Genomic DNA, 16,796 nt, shown 5'->3' with positions numbered 1-16,796 from the left:
TTGCTGTGGGCTACAGAGAAAAGTGCTGTGTGTCCCTGCCTGTGACTGAGGAGGCCACACAGCCCTGGGCGTCCGGGCTGTCCTGACGGGGAGGGCCTGACCTTCCAGAGGCCCGGCCAGCTCAGACACTGCCGCGGCAGGGGCCGTCGACTGCCTTCCGTTCTCCATCTCCCCTCCTTCCTTTTAGGAGTAAGACCCCCCCCACACACACTGCAAATCAGAGTTTTGATGGGCACAGGGTCACCTAGTTGGGGGCGACATTTCTCAGCTTCCCTCACAGCTGGGTGTGGACACAAGACTTGGTTTTGGCCCACAGGATACGGGCAGAAGTGATGGAAGCTTTACTTCATGTTCTTAAAAATGACACGGCTTGCCTTCCTCGCTCACGCTTTCTCCCTCCCCGCAGACGGGAAGATGGATGTGGAGTGACTCCACTCTGACCACGCAGACAAGCACGACATTGAAGCGAAAGGAGGAGCACAAGACAGAAAGGACAGGAGTCCCTGGGCTTCCCCGCCAGCCCCGACCAGCCGAAGCGCCACCTCCCAGAAGAACCTCCCATCCTCCTTCAGCTCTGGGATTCTCAGGCTCTCTCTAAGGAGCCTGGTCTGTGACGGCCCACTACACCTGCTCTGCGTCATCTTAAACAGGGGACAGCGAGCTGGCGGGTTAACTCCTTGGCTGCTCTGTCTCTCAGCGTCCTGGAACCTCTGTCCCCTTCGCTCTGGTAACAAACTAAAGGAAGCACCACCCGAAGAGGAGAACCATTCTCGATGTTTACGAGGTCCCAGAACAGCCCCGGCACAGGGAGCACCTTCTGAGCCCAAACACACAAGCCAGGCCAAAGGAACCTCGGCCGCGTCATGCAGCCACACAGGCCCAGGTCCCCCTCTCAAAGCTCATTTTCCTGGGGACTGATCTTAGTGTGCCGGGCACCGGTCAGGCCCTTTATAAGCTCAATTAGGCTAACATCTCACTTAGGAGGTAGGTTCCAGTAATCTGCCTATTTCACAGCTGCGGAAACGGGGTGCTGACCGCCGTCCGAGGCCACAGAGCAGATCCGACTCCTGAGCTCGTGCCTTCAGCCACTGTGCGCCCTGCTGCTCCCCCTGCCGTTTATGCTTTTATTTACTTCCCCCTCATTCTTCAGGACGATTCTTATGGATCGTTCTAGTCTCAGTTTATAAGTCATTTCCTCGGGGAGGCCCCCCAGCCGCTTGGTGGGGAATGTCAGTGGGACATGGGCTGGAGGACATGGCCAAATGGTGCACTCAGGCCCCCTCTAAAGCGGGCACCCAGCACTCAGCTTCAGCTGACCACGGCGCGTGCAGACCCAGGCCCAGCAGAGCCCAATCCCCAGCTTTTCAAGACAGGCCAGAATGCAAGATTCCCGTGAAACCCCCTGAATGCTGCTTTCGGAACTAATTAGATGTGTCTGGGGCTGCATCCCACCCACCAGTCTAAGACTGCCCCCCCATGACAGGTTCCCCTGGCCTCCGACGCTCCCCTTTGTGACCTGCTGGCACTTGTAATTCCTTGTTCAACATCTGCCTCGGATGGGAGCCCCAAGAGGGCAGGCCCAGGCCACCGTGGTCACCGCTTCGTCCCAGCACTGCCCAGCCCAGGCCAGGCACATCATAAAACTTCACAAATGCATGGTGCCTGAGTCCCCGTTTTGCTGGGGGAGGGCGTGGACTCCTCACCCTGGAGGCCTCCACAAGGGGAGAGACTCGCTGTTAGGAATCGTTTAAGAAGACGGTCTCTGTCACCACTCCCAGCCTCCTGGCTCCTCGGCGGGCCCGGGGCACTGAGACTGAGGAGGCTGTGGGGATGTGCTCTACAAGCCCCGCGCCAACAGTAGGCACAGGGCAGGCGTGGGATGGAGTGGCACAGGGAAGATGTGGGTAAAATGTCCCCTGGCCCGGTGCCTGGCATGGTCACTGCTCAAGGAATGCAAGCTGCTGTCAGGATTTGGGGAGGAAGAACGCGCTCATGTCTAAGAACCCAGGCACTGAACCCACTCTGGGCCCTGGGCAAGTCGCTTTGCCCCTCTGGGCCTCAGTTTCCTTATCTGTGAAGTGGGGATGAAAACGGTATCTCCCTCTCTTGATTTTTGCAAGGAAGGAATGCAAGATCGTGCAAGATGCTGGGCAGGGCCTGCCAGTCAACCTCCGTAACTGTTCCTTCTCGCAGCAGGCGGGCACACACTCCGTACACGGTCACTGAGCGTCTACTGTGTGCCAGGTGCTGGCCCGGGTGCTGGGGACATGGTGAGGGTCCATGAATACAGGAATACATGTCAGAGAGTGGGAGGTGCCACGGAGAACATGAAAGCAGGGAAAGTGGGGGGAAGATTCCCAGGGCCAAGTCGGGGAGGAAGGTTTGCAATTTTAGGTAACAAGGTCTCACTGACAAGGTGACGTGTGACTAAAGGCCTGTAGGAGTGGAGGGAATGAGCCATGTGGGGGTCAGAGAAAGCGTTCCAGGGAGAGGGCACAGACAGTGCAAAGGCCCTGAGGCTGGACGCCTGCCGAGCACAGTTGGGAAACGGAAAGGTCTGCGTGCCCGGAGCAGAGACCGAGTGATGGGGAGACGAGGTCACCATGGAGCCAGATCACACAGGGCCTCGCGGGCCACTGTAAGAACCGCTGCTCTCACCTAGGGGGAGCTGACGGTTTGAGCAGAGCAGTGACGTGATCAATTCCTCTGACTACCTTACTGAGAACAGAGCACAGGGAAGCAAGGGTGGGGGCGAGGGAGACCAGTGAGGTGGCTACTGGCCAGTCCAGGGGAGGCCGGGGGTGGCCACAGAAGGGGAGAAGTGGCTGCAGTCTGCCTGGTGAAGGAGCTGATGGGGTGGGTGTGGGTGTGGGAGAAAGAGAGGGGCGAGGCTGAGGCCAAGGCTTCTGACCTCAACAAACGCAGTGACAGACTGTCCGTTACTGAGACAGGGACTGAGAGGTGGGGGAGGAAAACCAGGAGCCTGCCCCTGGACATCTCAAGGTTCAGGGGTTTATAGACACTTGATGGGAGATGCCAAGTAAAGAAAACAGTTAGCTACTTGCCTCAAGTTTGGCGAGAAACAGGTTTTGGAATCAGAAAACCCTGGATTCAGACCCCAGTCGGCCACCTACTGGCTGTACGACCTACTGTGAGTATCTATACCACTCTGTGCCTCAGTTTCCCCATCTGTCAGGCGGGGATAAGAACAATATCTACCGTCCAGGCGGGGCGGAGGAGTGTGAGATCGTGCATGTAAAATGCTCATTAGCACAGTCAGGGCTCCACAAACTCATTCAACTAACCCACTAATCAGCATTTACTGAACATCTCCGATGAGCCGGCCCTGATCCACGCATATGAGATCAGCAAGCAAGCAAAATGGAGGCGGCCCTGGTTCACAGACCTCACACCCCAAGGGGAGCTCTCAACAGGCACCATGGTTACCAACGGCTGCACGTGAATTCTGCAGCCACGGAGGCCGAGAGCAGGGCTTTACAATCCAGCCTGAGCCAACTGAGAGAGCACAAAGACCCGAAGGGCGAGCACGGCCGGTAGACAGGGTGGTGCCGGGAGGCCGCAGCCCAAGTCAGGCAAGCTTGTCTGGGCCACATAACTCATCCCATCCTTAAAACTTTCATGTGACGTAGGATGACTATGGTTCCCATTTTTCAGATGGGGAAACTGAGCCACACAGCGGTTACGAACTCAGGTCAAGGTCACACAGCTGGGAAGTGGCAGTGCTGGGACTTAAAGCCAGGCCCGCTGACTCTAGAGGACGTGTTCTTAACACCCACGTTGCACTGCCCTCTCTATTTTGCATGTGCGACATGCTGTTCTGTTAAACCCACTGCGAGCCCATCGCTGACACAGCCCTCCTTCTCAGAGCTCAGGTGTGGCCTGAGTACTTCTGAGCACAACCTCCTAGCTTCAAGTGGCCAATGGACTGAGCCCGAGCTGTCCACCAGGAGCTTAGGGTAAGATTTTCATCCAGACTGTGAGTCCTTGTCTTTTAATAGAAGTTAAGCCGTTCATGTTTATTGTGATTACTGATGTGGCGTTATTCCTGCCACAGAATTTTGTGTTTGTTTTGTTTCCTTTACCACGCTTTCTTATACTCCCCCCACCTCCCTGCTTACGCCCCATCCTTTAACGGCCTGGAAGCTTTCTCATTCTATTTCAATTCTTCTAGAAAGGACCCTTACATTTTTAACATAAGCTTAACCGTATTTCCTATCAACATCTAGAGTGAACAAATACGCCGTTGTCCTCCCACCAGGACGGCATGGAGAGCTTTGGACCACTGGCCCAAACCTTCCCCAGAAGGAACCCAGGCCACAGGGCCCACGAGACCCCTGGTGTGTTTAAGTGACAATTCTGGTTCTCTTGGGGCCGATCAGTGCCCTGGCCGGACTGACTGGGCGAGGGCAGGCGTTTCAGCCGTTCGAGACCTCTGGCAATCGCAGAACCACTGCCCCTTGCTGAGCTCCCTCCCTTACCTTCAGTCTCTGCACGATTTCCCTTATGTCCTCCACAGAGCCCTCTGCAGCCTGGACGAAGATGTGGTCCCCTCGCCCATAGAAGATTTTGAGCGTCGAGGAGTCTGGGGTCCAGCCAATGACATCCCCGCAGTAGCAGTTGAACACCACCTCCTTGGTGCGAAGGTCCAGGAGCACCACAAACTCGTTGGAAATTCCCAGAATGCAGTCGATCTCCACCCCCTGGGCGTAGTCCTGAGCTGCCACCCTCCAGGCGATGGCCCCTGCACTGTGCTGCTCGGCGCCCGCCCGGGCCTTGGTCTTCTCCTTCTTCTTGGAGGTCAGGGAGATGAGGTTGAACTTGCCAGTGGAGTCGATGGGTGTGTTGGAGACACAGTTCTCAGCCAGGTCCTTGAGGTACTCCTGGCGCGTCCTGGTGGCCATGGTGTGGAACTTGTCAGACTTGTGCGCGGCGTTCTCGGCATTAATCACCTTGGCCAGCAAGAAGTCTCTGAAGACGTCAGACTTGCGGAATGTGGTTCCACTGGGGATGGGGGGGCCGAAGGGAGGAGCGTCTTTGGATCGGGTCACAGCCATACTGGGGAGGGAGAAATCATTTAGACGACAGAAAGAAAGATGCCTGAGATTCCCTTTAGAAAGAAAATACACGATCAGAAATAGGAGCTTCCAGTTTAAGAATGAAGTCCACACCTAATTAGTAAGTTGCTGGCTAACTAGATGGAAAACTTCAGAAAGTCTTGGGGCACAAACATGCATTTTCACCTCCTATACAGAGGCTATCAGAACATCCACTGATATTCAAAGAATAATTCTAGCACCGTTCAACTTCAGCTACCCTCCTTGTACGTACCTACAGACGGTGTGGTACGTTAGATTATAGTTGGGCAAAAATTCCCCGCTTCCTCTCCGCCTTCACGGACAGGCCCATTAATCCTGGGCATGGGCAAGTGACCCGAGTTGCCCACTGGCTTTCAAGTGTGTGTGGGGCCTACTGGTCCCAGAAGGATGACGGACACCCGGGGCAGACCTGGACCCAAAGCTAGCCAGCCCCCACTGGACCTGCCAGTTTTCTGTGAGCCAGAAAGAAATGCTCGTGTTTGTGAGCCGCTGCATTGGGGTGGTGTGTGAAGCAGTGTGACTGCAGGAACACCTGACTGACATGCTGCCAGCTGTCATACGGTCCCAGCGACACCTCCCACCTCCTGTTTCCTCCCTGTGCTCCAACCCCACAGTGCGCAGGGCTGGGGTGGGGAGAAGCAGAGGAGAGGCAGGCAGGCCCCTCGTCCCCAGAGGCTTCCAGGTGGCAGCGCCCTGAGCTGGGAATCGGGAGAAGATCCGCTAATAAGTCAAGTTCGGAGATTTGACGAAGATCTTGGATGTGACGTTCTAACGACCAAATCGAGTGGAGACTCAGGGCCTACAAGGCAGAGATTTCTAAAATAGAGCGAAAAGCCCACAGCAGCTGCCAGTGCTCACCCCGGGGCCGTGGGGGGGCGGGGGGGGTGCAGATGAGCTGCTGAAAGGCGGTTCAAGGGGCCGCGGAGACTCCCTGAGCTCTGCTGTTCACACGGCGCTGATTAAAAATGGTTAAGAGCCGTAAACGAGCAGCGGCAAGCTTGCCGAGCTGCTCTTCCAGAGCACCGTCCTCACCTTTAAACACCCGCTCTTGTGAGTATGGCTGGGACAGACGTCTACTGCTTCTCCTCCTACCTGAAAACAGTGTTTTAAACAAGATTCCTGCTGAAAACATATTCCATGAAACCCACACACCGTGTCAGGCTCATTCAGGTCCTGACTCCCCACTTGACAAGGGGGCCGGGCAAGCTCCCCGCCCTGTCCTCCAGCATTTCCAGGACGCCCTCTCCTGGGGGCCATGGGGATGCAGCGGTCCCTGCCCTCCTGAGCTTCTCATCTGGAAGGAGACATACTAAACACACTCACAAACGAACTCAGAAACACCAAGAAAGTGAACGGGGCGCGTGAGAACAGAAGGAGCGGATCTGACGGGGAGTCCAGGGGGGCCTCCTGAGGAGGTGGCAATGAAGCTGGGATGTGCGGCTGAGGAGGAGCCGGAGGAAGAGCCGAGGGGAGGGCGCCGCAGGCCGTGGGCACAGCACATGCAAGGCCTGCTGGGAAAGAGCACACAGGAGGCCAGGGTCAAAGAGCCCAGAGAGCAAGGAGGGGGAGGCTGGTGAGGTGGCCAGGGGCCGGGCAGGCCAGGCCACGTGGGGCCCTCATGGTTAGTTGGCACTTTTCATCCTGCGCAGGAGAGCAAGCGACCATTTCACCATCTGGGCCACTGTTCACCGCCTGCGCCCCCAGATCTAGTCTCTGGCCTTCTCTGCCTGACTCAGGGTCCGGAAGTGGGTCTCTACGGGCGAGGTCACCTTCGCCTGGGTACCCACGCCCTCTGGCTTCCAGCTGAGTTCGGCCAAGACGTGGCGCTGGCAGGCGATGGAGGGGGAGAGGGAGAGGATGGGGTACTTCTTTCTCTGCTGGGCTGAGATAGTGGCACTGCCTGCGCCTACTACTCACTCTGTCCCTTCCTCTCAGTCAGTGCTCCTGTCACGTGGGCCCCCTCCCAGAGCCACCTCTCTCTAGCTTCCAGAAACTTCTCCCATCCCTCTTCAACTTCCTCAAGCTGAGGGGGTGGGGCAACGGCTCCCTGCTGTTGCTGGTTCCCAGATGCCTCGCTTCTTGTATGGGTTCCCTTAACCTAGCCACACCTCTGTTAGTCAGTCCACTAGCTCCCTTCGGGTAAAGTTGTAAGGGAGGCACCTGCTCCCTGCTGGGTCCCTGAGGGACGCAGGTGCTGGCACAGAGTGATGACCAGATTGACGTCTGCAAAGACCCCCATGGCTGCCCATGAATAAAGGACTGGAAGGGACCAGAGCATGTGCAGGAGGCCACGGAGGGAGCTCCTGCGGACCCAGGCGGACGAGGCCAGTGCCTCACTCTCCACCTCCACTTGCCACTGTCCATGACCTTCGCCATGTCCCCGGAGTGCCGCATGGGCGGGTGCCACCCTGGGCTCAGCTGGTGCCCCAGCACGAGCACAGGTGCTCAGTGTGGGTTAAGGAATGACTTAAATTTGAACAGACAGACCAAGAAGGAATAGATTTCTACCACCGTGCAGCGGCTGTAGGTTTGACAGAAAAGGCATTCCCCAGCGGAGAGGTTCTCCAAAGGCCCCACACACCAGGCAGGTTTTACTCCGAGGGAACCCTCGTGGGAGCGGCCCAGCCCCGGGCAGGGCGATGCATGGGATGGCCTCGCTGGCGCCTTTAATGAACGGGGCCTTCAGACGGTGGTTTACAGATGTGAATGGCTCCGCCACGTCTTCACTCAGCACGTGGCTGCTTATAGTGACAGATTTTGGCTTTTCCCATAGTCCTGATTCATGATTTTAAGAACCAGGAAACTGCAAGCTGCTGAGGCTTTCTGGGCAATCAGAACAGCTGGTCCCTGGCATCCCAGCAGGAGGGACTGGCTTTTCCCAGCCCACGGGCCACAGGGAGGCTGGTGCTGTGCAGACACAGCACATGTGAAACAAGAAAGGATGGCTACTTGCTACAAACCAAGAGATGGTGGGACCACCAGGTCGCCCGGTCACTGAGGCTCAGGAAGCATTTCTAGAATACTCACAATGACGTACCCAACTATTATTTTGATTAAACGATGTTTGGGCCAGGCATCTGTCCAGCCAGCAGAAATGTCTTTGGGCCCACTATGGCAAGCACCGTGCCAGGACAGACACACAAAGGTGAACAGGACACGGAGTTACCTTCCAGGGAGGCAAGAGCCACATAAATCAGTCTTTTTCACAGTGTGACGAGTGCTGGGACAGAAACGTGCTTGGGGACACAGGGGAGGCAGGGTAAGGTCTGTCCAGAGAGCAGCTGCCTGTGGGGAAGGACGGGACGGGAAGGGAAGGGAGCGGGAGGGCACAGCTTCTGCTGTATGCGTAACATTTTCTTTCTTTAAAAATAAGAGAGAGCTGAAGCAAGCATGGCAAAATGCTAACGTCTGTTAGATTTGGTACTGGGCACGGGGGTGTCTGTTATATTATTTTCTGTACTTTTCAGAATGTTTAAAATATTACAAAAAATATATTAAGCTACATTGTAAAAAACAAGGAAGCTTTGCACATCAGAAAATAGCAATTACCGTGGAGACCCGGGAAAGGCTGGCCTGGAAAGGTGGGAGGTCAGCCGCAGGCTCCTGGGATGGCCTGGGGGGAGCGTGGGAAGGGGGTGAGGGCCCACCCCCTACCTCTGATGTGCTACGAGTGTGTGTGTGTGTGTGTGCCCGCGCGCACACGTGTATGTGTGTGAGCCCTGACCGCACACATTCTGAGTCACGTGATCCGGGGAATTGCTAACTCCATCCTCCCTCACCAGGGCCATCTCTCAGCTGCTGGGAACTGCTGGATGGCCATCTGAGTGACCGCAGGCCCACACACAGCTTGGAGGTGCAGGTGCTTACAGCCATGCTGAGTGTCCCGGGAAGAATCGGGTAGGGGCCCTGCCACAGTGTCCTGGCTCCCAGGAGCCACCTGGGCCACATCTAGCACAGCGGTTCTTAACAGCAAGCGCTGCACACTGGAACCTCCTCCGTTCTCTCACACACCCGGCCAAGAGAAGGAACTGGGAGGTTCTGGCAATTCCACCGAGAACACCAGTGCGCCTACGCATACCCTTTGACCCAGGAACTCTGTTTTCAGGCATTTACCTATCCCAGCTGTACACTTGGACACGTGCACAATGAGAATATAAACAACGGTATTCGTAGCAGGATGGACTGTAACAGTGGGAAACAGGAAACAACCCAAAGGCCCATCGACAGGGATGGGGAAAAATCCTCATGCATCCATAGGATGGGATGTTCGGAGTCAGGAGCAACAGAAAAGCACTTTATGTACTGGTTTGGGATGATCTGAAGGACCGCTGTGTGAAAAAATACAGGACGCAGAACAGTGCATGTGACATGCCACCATCTGTATTAAGAAGCTGGAAAAGAAATGCTCCTAAGTATTTGCTTATGTGTGTAAAACATCAGGACGCACAAGCAGCTGCTCACAGGGGCTGTCTTGGTGGGGGCGACTGGGCGGGTGGGGTCAGAGGTGGGAGGGAGACTTCGATCTTGTCACCTTTCTGTCTCACCGTTTGCCTCTCCCCAGCCTGTTCCCCGGAGGCTGCAGGGCCACTCCCGGGACAGGGCTGCCCTCCGCCCGGCCTGGGTGAGTGATGGGCTGTTTCTCAAGGACTACAGCTCTATCCTCACCCCACACACAGAGTGCTTCCCATGGGGCCTTGGGGGCCGGCCACCCTGCGGGTGAGAACTGGGGCTTGGGGAGGATGCGGAATGGCTCTGAGGCCTGTGCCACTTGCTGATCTGTGAACCGAAACCCTCAGCTTACTCCCGGCGGGGCCCTGCCCGCCCGGCCCCCACCCTCCCTGCTCCCAATTTCCCCGTGGGCTGTCACTCACTCCCGTGACTCTCAGCCTGTGCGCCCGCTGCGCAGGCGTGGCCGGGGTTTCGCTCCGGGATGGGCACCCGAGCCCCAAGCAGGTCAATGAGCCCCCGTTCTGAGGCTCTTTCTCCTGGGAAAGGAAAGCTCTCTTCCTGCTGGATTAGCAGCTGGGAGGATGTTAAGCTCAGAGCCACCAGCACACGAAGCATCGGGCTGGAAAGCGGAGCAGATCCAGCCTGGACCCGTCATGTGGGAGAGCTCGTATGTACACACCCGCCTCTTTGTCCTCAGCCAGCTTGAGGCGGGTTTTCTGTCACTTGCAACCAATAGACATCAGGCAAATCCAAACCCCTGATGGTCTCCTCATCAGACCTGGGGTGACAGGCCCCCTTCTGGCTGAGAGCCACTCTCTCGGAAGGTGGGGGAATGTGTGTTCACAGCTCCCCCACCGAGCACAAATGGGGGACTCGGCGGGCAGTCTGGGCCAGGCCTGCTCCGGGCCTCGCTCTCTGCCTGTGGCCTATTTCTGTGATCTCCTGGGGGGCCCTGTGGAGGCGCGTACCTGTAGCAGACGTTATCCGTGCAGGGGTTGTGGGCTCGGACGATGATGAAGACGTGCTGGAAGTGGGAGCGGATGTTCTTGGGGGTGAACGGCAGCGCGCCGGGCTCCTGGAAGATGATGGTCACGATGTCGTTCCCTATGTGCCTCTTCCTCAGCAGCTGGTAAACGGGACACGGCGGGCGGGCGGGGGGAGGGGGGGAGAAAAGCGTGAGGTCGACTCCAGGGTCCCGCCTCGACCATCACAGCAGCCTCTTCACTGTCTCCCGGTCCCCAGCCTGCCCCACAGCCTGGCCCTCATGGACCCCTGGATCAGGTCACGTCCCTCTGGCTCAGAGTAAAGCATGAAGTCCCCACGTGGCCCAGGGAGCACCCTCGCCCCGATCTGCCCCGTCAACTCTCCCCCACCTCTGTCCATGCTCCCCCTCGCTCATTCTGCTCCAGCCACGCTGTCTCCTGCTGTTTCTCAAACACATCAGAAACGTTTCCTCCTCAAGGCCCCTGGGTGGCTGTCCCCTCTGCCTGGAACATTCGCCCAGCAGAGCCCCGCACGGCTCCCTCTCCCCCGCCTCAGGTGGTGGCCGCACTGTCACCCTCCCACAGAGGCCTTCGCTGTCTTACCCAGCCTCACCTCTCAAGACCCCATCTCTGCTTTCCTGCCCCTGTCACTCAATGTTTATCCACACCTCGCACACAGAGGCTTTGCTCTCTTCCTCCTGTTTCTCGTCTGTCTCCTCCTGCTAAAGTGTCAGCCCCATGACAACAGGACTTCACCTGTGCTGTTCACTGTCCACTGCTGTACCCTCAGTGCCCGGGGTAGCGACTCGTATACAGTGGGTGCTCAATAAGAACCTCCTGGAGGAGAGCATGGGCTGGCAGGCTTCGATCTGCTCGAGGCCACGCGCACAGACAATGAGAGCAGAGTGAGACTGGAGACCTCGGGCAGGGCCGACCCCAGGCCACCGGCCCCTCCTCAGACACCCGGGAAGGAATGGCCAGGGCAGCTGTGGCTTCACACTGGCCTCCAGGAGCCTCGTCCTCTCTCCCTGCTCGTCACCATCTCGGGGCAGACTCTGTGACTTTCGCCTGTGACGGTGGATTCATGGTGTTTACTTGTCTGCTGAAATCGCATTGCTCTTATTTACACACGCTCAGCCTTCACAGAACTGTCAGGAATCCCCATTGGTCAGGCGAGGTCCACAGACGGGAGTCCCACGTGGCTCCACGTGAGGTGGCCCACAGCGTGAAATCCAGACACACGGAGCAGCACAGCTCACGCTACTGAACCGTTAGTTCTTTATGTGTGTTGGAAACCGGATTAAATTAAATTGCTAGATCTAATACCCATTTCCTGGGGCCTGGCCTGCACTGCGTAATTTATACCCACATCTTAAAGTCCACCTCACTTATGTTCACAGCAACCCCTGAGGCATTAACGCATCCTACTCCTTTCCGCTGATGAGTAAACAGGCTCATGGCAGTTCTATGACTTGTCCTGGGTCACACAGTCATGGGGGGAAAGACCAGGATTTGAATCCACTTCCGCTTGACTCTCCAACCCAAGCTCTTCTCCAGCGCGCCTGCCGAATACCCAGGACCAGGCACTGCTCGCTTCCTGGGCCCCTCCTGGTGCCAGGCCCTGCCTGACACTCAGCTTTCACGCACAAGCGCAGGGACCGTTCCCAATGACCCCAAGACACGGATGCTCTCATTCCATCCATTCTACAGAGCGGGACCCCGAGGCTCAGAGCGGACAGTCACCCAGTAGGAAGTGGCAAAGAACAAACCCGAACCCAGGTCTCACTGAGACCAGCGCTCCCACAGCATGCTAGTAGGTTAACCTGAGGAATCACTGACATTTGACTGTCTTTGGCCTATAAAATCTGCATCACCTGTACCAATGGAAAAAATAAACACTTCCCAACTCATCAAAGTCTGCAGAGTTTCTGTTCATCAGAAGCTGGAAAGAGTGGTCCCCGGACTGGGTCTGCCTGATGCATCCAGGTGCAGCCTCTGGGCAGCCCACCAGGTCCGCTTCCTCCTCCTCCTTCAGCATCCACGTCCAGCCCCTTTGGGAAAGCCCCTCCCTGATCTCTGTCGCCTTCCAGGTTGAGCTGACCCCACTCACTCTCTCGAAGGGCGGGCCTGTGCTCTAGGTTTGCCCAACCAGCCCACTCCATCCCTGCCCAGGCCCAGGGACTGGCAAGCAAATGGTCCAACAAGATTCAGCCCTGAAACGTTTCTGGGACCCCTGGAAGGCAGAGCTCTCTTTCCCCTGGGGTGGCCACCCCGGTGGGATGTGAGCTGGGGGCTGCTAGGGGGCATCTCTGCCACTTAACTTAGGAAAACCTGTGAATAAGGCCACTATGAGGAAAAGCAGAGGTGAGAAATGGAAAGGATTCCTAATACTGTTTGAGCCCCTGGATCCAGCCATACCTAAAGCCAGCCATCTCCTAGCACTTGAGAGTTACATAACCTAGTAAACCCCAATTTTTGCTCGTGCTAGTTTGGTTTGTTTCTGTCACTTGTGGTTGAAATAATGTTGACTGATTTACTCTTGTTTTTCATAGGACCCGGAGGGGGGGACTCGAGAGACCCTTGAGGGGAACTGGGGTAGCTAGAGGCAAGCAGGGTGGCCAAGCAACAACTAGAAAAAAACTGACATCAAGTGACACCTGGCCTAGTCTCCAACCCCCAGGTGACGCGACCGTGCTGTAGAGGGCCGCCAAGGCCAGGCAGGTGGCCAGCCAACAGCGTGGGGAGGGAGGGGTCTGGGTTCGGGCTGTGCATCAGCTGGGCATCACCTGGGCCCCGGCCCTGGGCCCCACTGACCTGCTGCCTGTTGTTGGGGGTGTAGGGGAGCAGGGTGGAGACGTGGAACATGATCTCGTAGTCCTGGTACGTCGTGTAGAGGGAGTGGGTTCCCGTGGAGTCGGCTGAAACAGAAACACCAGTGAGCACCACGTCCCCAAACCTCTGCGCTTCCGCCACGTCCCACAGACCATCTGCACCCGTTTGTAAGGACGTTTGCACTTAACTCCACTCCCTAAGATTAAATAAACTTACATAAAAAGGAGATGTTACATTATACACCCACCGGACCAGGAAAAATTCAAGTGTGACAGTACCGAGGGCTGGTGAGGATGGGCAGCAACTGCGGCCCTTGAAGCGGCCAGTCAGGTGTGCAAACTGGTACAACCACTTTGGAAACCTTTTTAGCAAGAACTATTGAACCTAAAGCTAGGCTTAATGATGGCCGGGCACCACTTCTCCTCGGAGCAGAGCCTAGAGAAATCGTACACGAGTCCCCGGGATACGGGTACGAGTGGCTTCAAGTATCAGTTAGAAGAATGGATAGACAAACCAGTATGTTCATATTGTGGAAAATTACACGGCCATGAAGAAGAATGAGTCATGGCCGCCACATAAATGACTTCCGCAAACAGACCCAAATTCTTAATCTTTAGACTTAAAGGCCTCGCACGATAGGGCCCCTACCTGCCTCCCTCACTTCATCCTCCATGTTAGTTCCCTGGACAACAGCCTTTAGACCTCAGGGCCTTTGCATGTGCTGTTTCTTTTGCCTGGAATGTTTTTCCCACTTCCTGTTTGATTCTAACTCGTCCCTCTCACATCACATGCCACGTCCTCAAGGAACCCTTCCCAGCCCCGACACGATGTCAGGCTCTCCACACAGGCTTGCATTATCTTGAGCTGCTCCTCTCGGCCCAGGGAGGAGGGCTGGGTTTTTGCTGAACGCATGTGTGAACCCTAACCCATGCTGCAGGTAACTCCAGGGGTCGTGCTCAGCCTAGAAGCCTGCCCTTTGGCTTTGGGGCGTTCAGGTCCACCAGCTTGATTTAACTGGAGGGGCTGCAGACACAGCAGGAAACAGCCCCAGGAGTCCCTGTTCTCGTGGGCTTATGTTCTAGGCGAGAGGCTGTGACGAGGGAGGGCGCTGAAGCCACGGCTGGCCAGTGCCAGAGCCAGGCCCGAGCCAGGTGACCTCAGGTGGCTGCGAGCCCAGGGCACCCTGTCTGTTGGCTAGGGAGACAGGCCGGGAGCAGGGTCCTCTGGAAACCCATTCCCACAGGGGCCGCATGGCAGCAGCTGGTGTTCATCAGAGCACTGATTCTCAGGAAAGCGCTGTGCTGGGCATCTGGTCCTCACAGTGGCCAGGGAGGGGGCCAGACGACAGCATCACTTTGTGGGGGACGCTGAGCCTCCGAGGTAGACATCGGCCTGGAAGGGGGATGCTAAGTCTCCTGTCCCTTTGCCTGAGCGTACTGCCCTTAGTGATGAGGAAACAGTGTCACCACGGAACCACAGCGCTGGCGCTCACACCTGCTGAGAGGCCGCCGCCCGGCAGTGCCCCACAGCTGGCAGACCTGGTGCCCGCAGAGCGAGGGCTAAGTACGTCAGGGTCCACACTGTGCTCCTGAGGTCAGTGCAGCCATCACCCTCACTTTACAAACGGGGAAACTGAGGCAGAGAGCAGCAAAGCCACCTGCCCAAGACCATAAAACCTGCAGCTGGCACAATGGGAAGGTTCCTCCTCCTCCTGCCTCCTTCAGCAGAGGCAGTGATGGTGAGGACGAGAGCCAGAGGCACCTGGCTCAACACTTGATTCACCTCTCTAAGCTTGGCCTCCTCATCTGCGCCTCCATTTTCCAGATGAGGGAACTAGGCTTGGTGAGGAAAGGCGAAGAGCGAGTGATCAAGCCAGGGTCCCATCTCGGGGCTTTCCGACTCGGCCTGAGCAACCAGCCCACCCCATGGGCAATGGGCAGCCCTCTCCCAGGAGCCATGATGCCAGCACACAACGTCACTGAGCCACCCCCCAGAACTGCTCATCGTGGAACAGTTCAAGCCTCTGTATCATATATAAATATATTTATGGATGTGTATGGGCTAGGCGCAGATGGAGAAGAGAAAATAGGCGCAAGAAATGTCAACCATCTAAGACATGCAGACGACACCACCTCACTGGCAGAAGGCGGCGATGACTTCAAACGACTTCTGACGAAAGCGACAGAAGAAAGAGCCAAAGCAGAAGTGCATCGGAACATCAAGAAGAAAAAACCACGACCACAGGAGAAACACTTGACTTTAACGGAGACAGTGAAGACGCCGAAATTCTTAAACATCTTGTTTACCTTGGTTCAGTCATTAATTTAAACAGAACCTGCAGCCAAGAAATCAAGAGAAGCCTGAGACTCGAAGGGCAGCGACGCAAGAATTAGGAAAGCCATCGAGCGAGGAAGTGTCGCGGGAGACCAAGGCCCCGGTTAGCCACACCTCGTATTCCCGACGACCCTGCAGAGGCGTGAGAGCCGGGCAGAGGAGGAGGCTGGCGGGCAGTAACGGATGCATCTGATATGCGGTGGTGGAGGAGAGCTCTGCGGAGAACTCTGGACAGCCAGAAAGATGAACAGGGCGTCCCAGAGCAAACTAAGCCTGAACGACCACTGGAGGCAACAGTGGGAAACCTGAGGCCGTCCTGCTTCGGGCACATCGTGAGAAGGCGGACTCTTTGGAAAAGACAAGAAGGCCGGGGAAAGCAGGAGGCAGCAGGAAAAGAGGAAGAGCAAATATGAGACGGACGGAGTCCATACGGGAAGCCATGGAACGAGTCTACAGGGGCAGAGTGGGGCTATGAGGACGGGCTGCTGTGGCCATCACTCATTCACAGTGTCGCCAGGAGCCGGAGCTGACCTGATGGCATGTCAAACACACATGCGTGCACACGTATGTCCAGGGAATGCTCTGATGAACGTGCTTCTCCACCACCCGCCTGAAGAAACAGACCAGCACCAACACTCTAACGTGAGCACACTGTCCATTAAATCCACCGTCTCCCCGAGAGGCGGCCCCCGTCCCGAACACGGCTCTGTCACTGCCTTGTCTTTCTTTAGGGTTTTATTATATAACAACCACCTTGCAAATGGCGCATTGTTGCGTGTGCTTTTACTATAACCATCGTGCAAAAGGCCTCATTCAGACCCGCTGTCCGTGCTCCACCCCAAGGACGCGCCCTTGTCCTGGCCAACGCCTGCGGCTCTAGTCTGTCACTGTCACTGCCATACAGCACCCTGCTGCGGGAATACACCACAGCTCTGCCTGCACGCTGGGCACCACCCCAGCGTCTGTGGGGACGGATGCTCAGGCCATCCCCCAGCGCGCATGGAAACGTCTAGCAGAGCAATCGCCGAGACGCGGAGAAGGCGACCTTCAGACTGGACTAACACATGCGCTATGTACTGTT

General features: G+C 56.6%; 1 protein-coding gene across 7 annotated transcripts in view; it reads right to left on the bottom strand.

Annotated features, from left to right (window-relative positions):
* Positions 1-16,796, bottom strand: part of SIPA1L3 (signal induced proliferation associated 1 like 3) — a 260,408-nt gene that overhangs the window by 62,390 nt on the left and 181,222 nt on the right. For all 7 annotated transcript variants that reach the window (XM_044759866.2, XM_044759864.2, XM_070498190.1 and 4 more), the window contains 3 exons: positions 13,364-13,467; positions 10,535-10,692; positions 4,500-5,076 (listed from right to left, as the gene is read on the bottom strand). In XM_044759866.2, the coding sequence (XP_044615801.2) occupies positions 4,500-5,076; positions 10,535-10,692; positions 13,364-13,467 (839 nt within the window). The remainder of the gene's footprint in view (positions 1-4,499; positions 5,077-10,534; positions 10,693-13,363; positions 13,468-16,796) is intronic.

Source organism: Equus asinus, chromosome 26, assembly GCF_041296235.1.
Source record: "Equus asinus isolate D_3611 breed Donkey chromosome 26, EquAss-T2T_v2, whole genome shotgun sequence".
Lineage (NCBI taxonomy): Eukaryota > Metazoa > Chordata > Mammalia > Perissodactyla > Equidae > Equus > Equus asinus.
The sequence above is the reverse complement of the archived record's forward strand: the minus strand, read 5'-3'. Positions and strand labels throughout refer to the sequence as shown.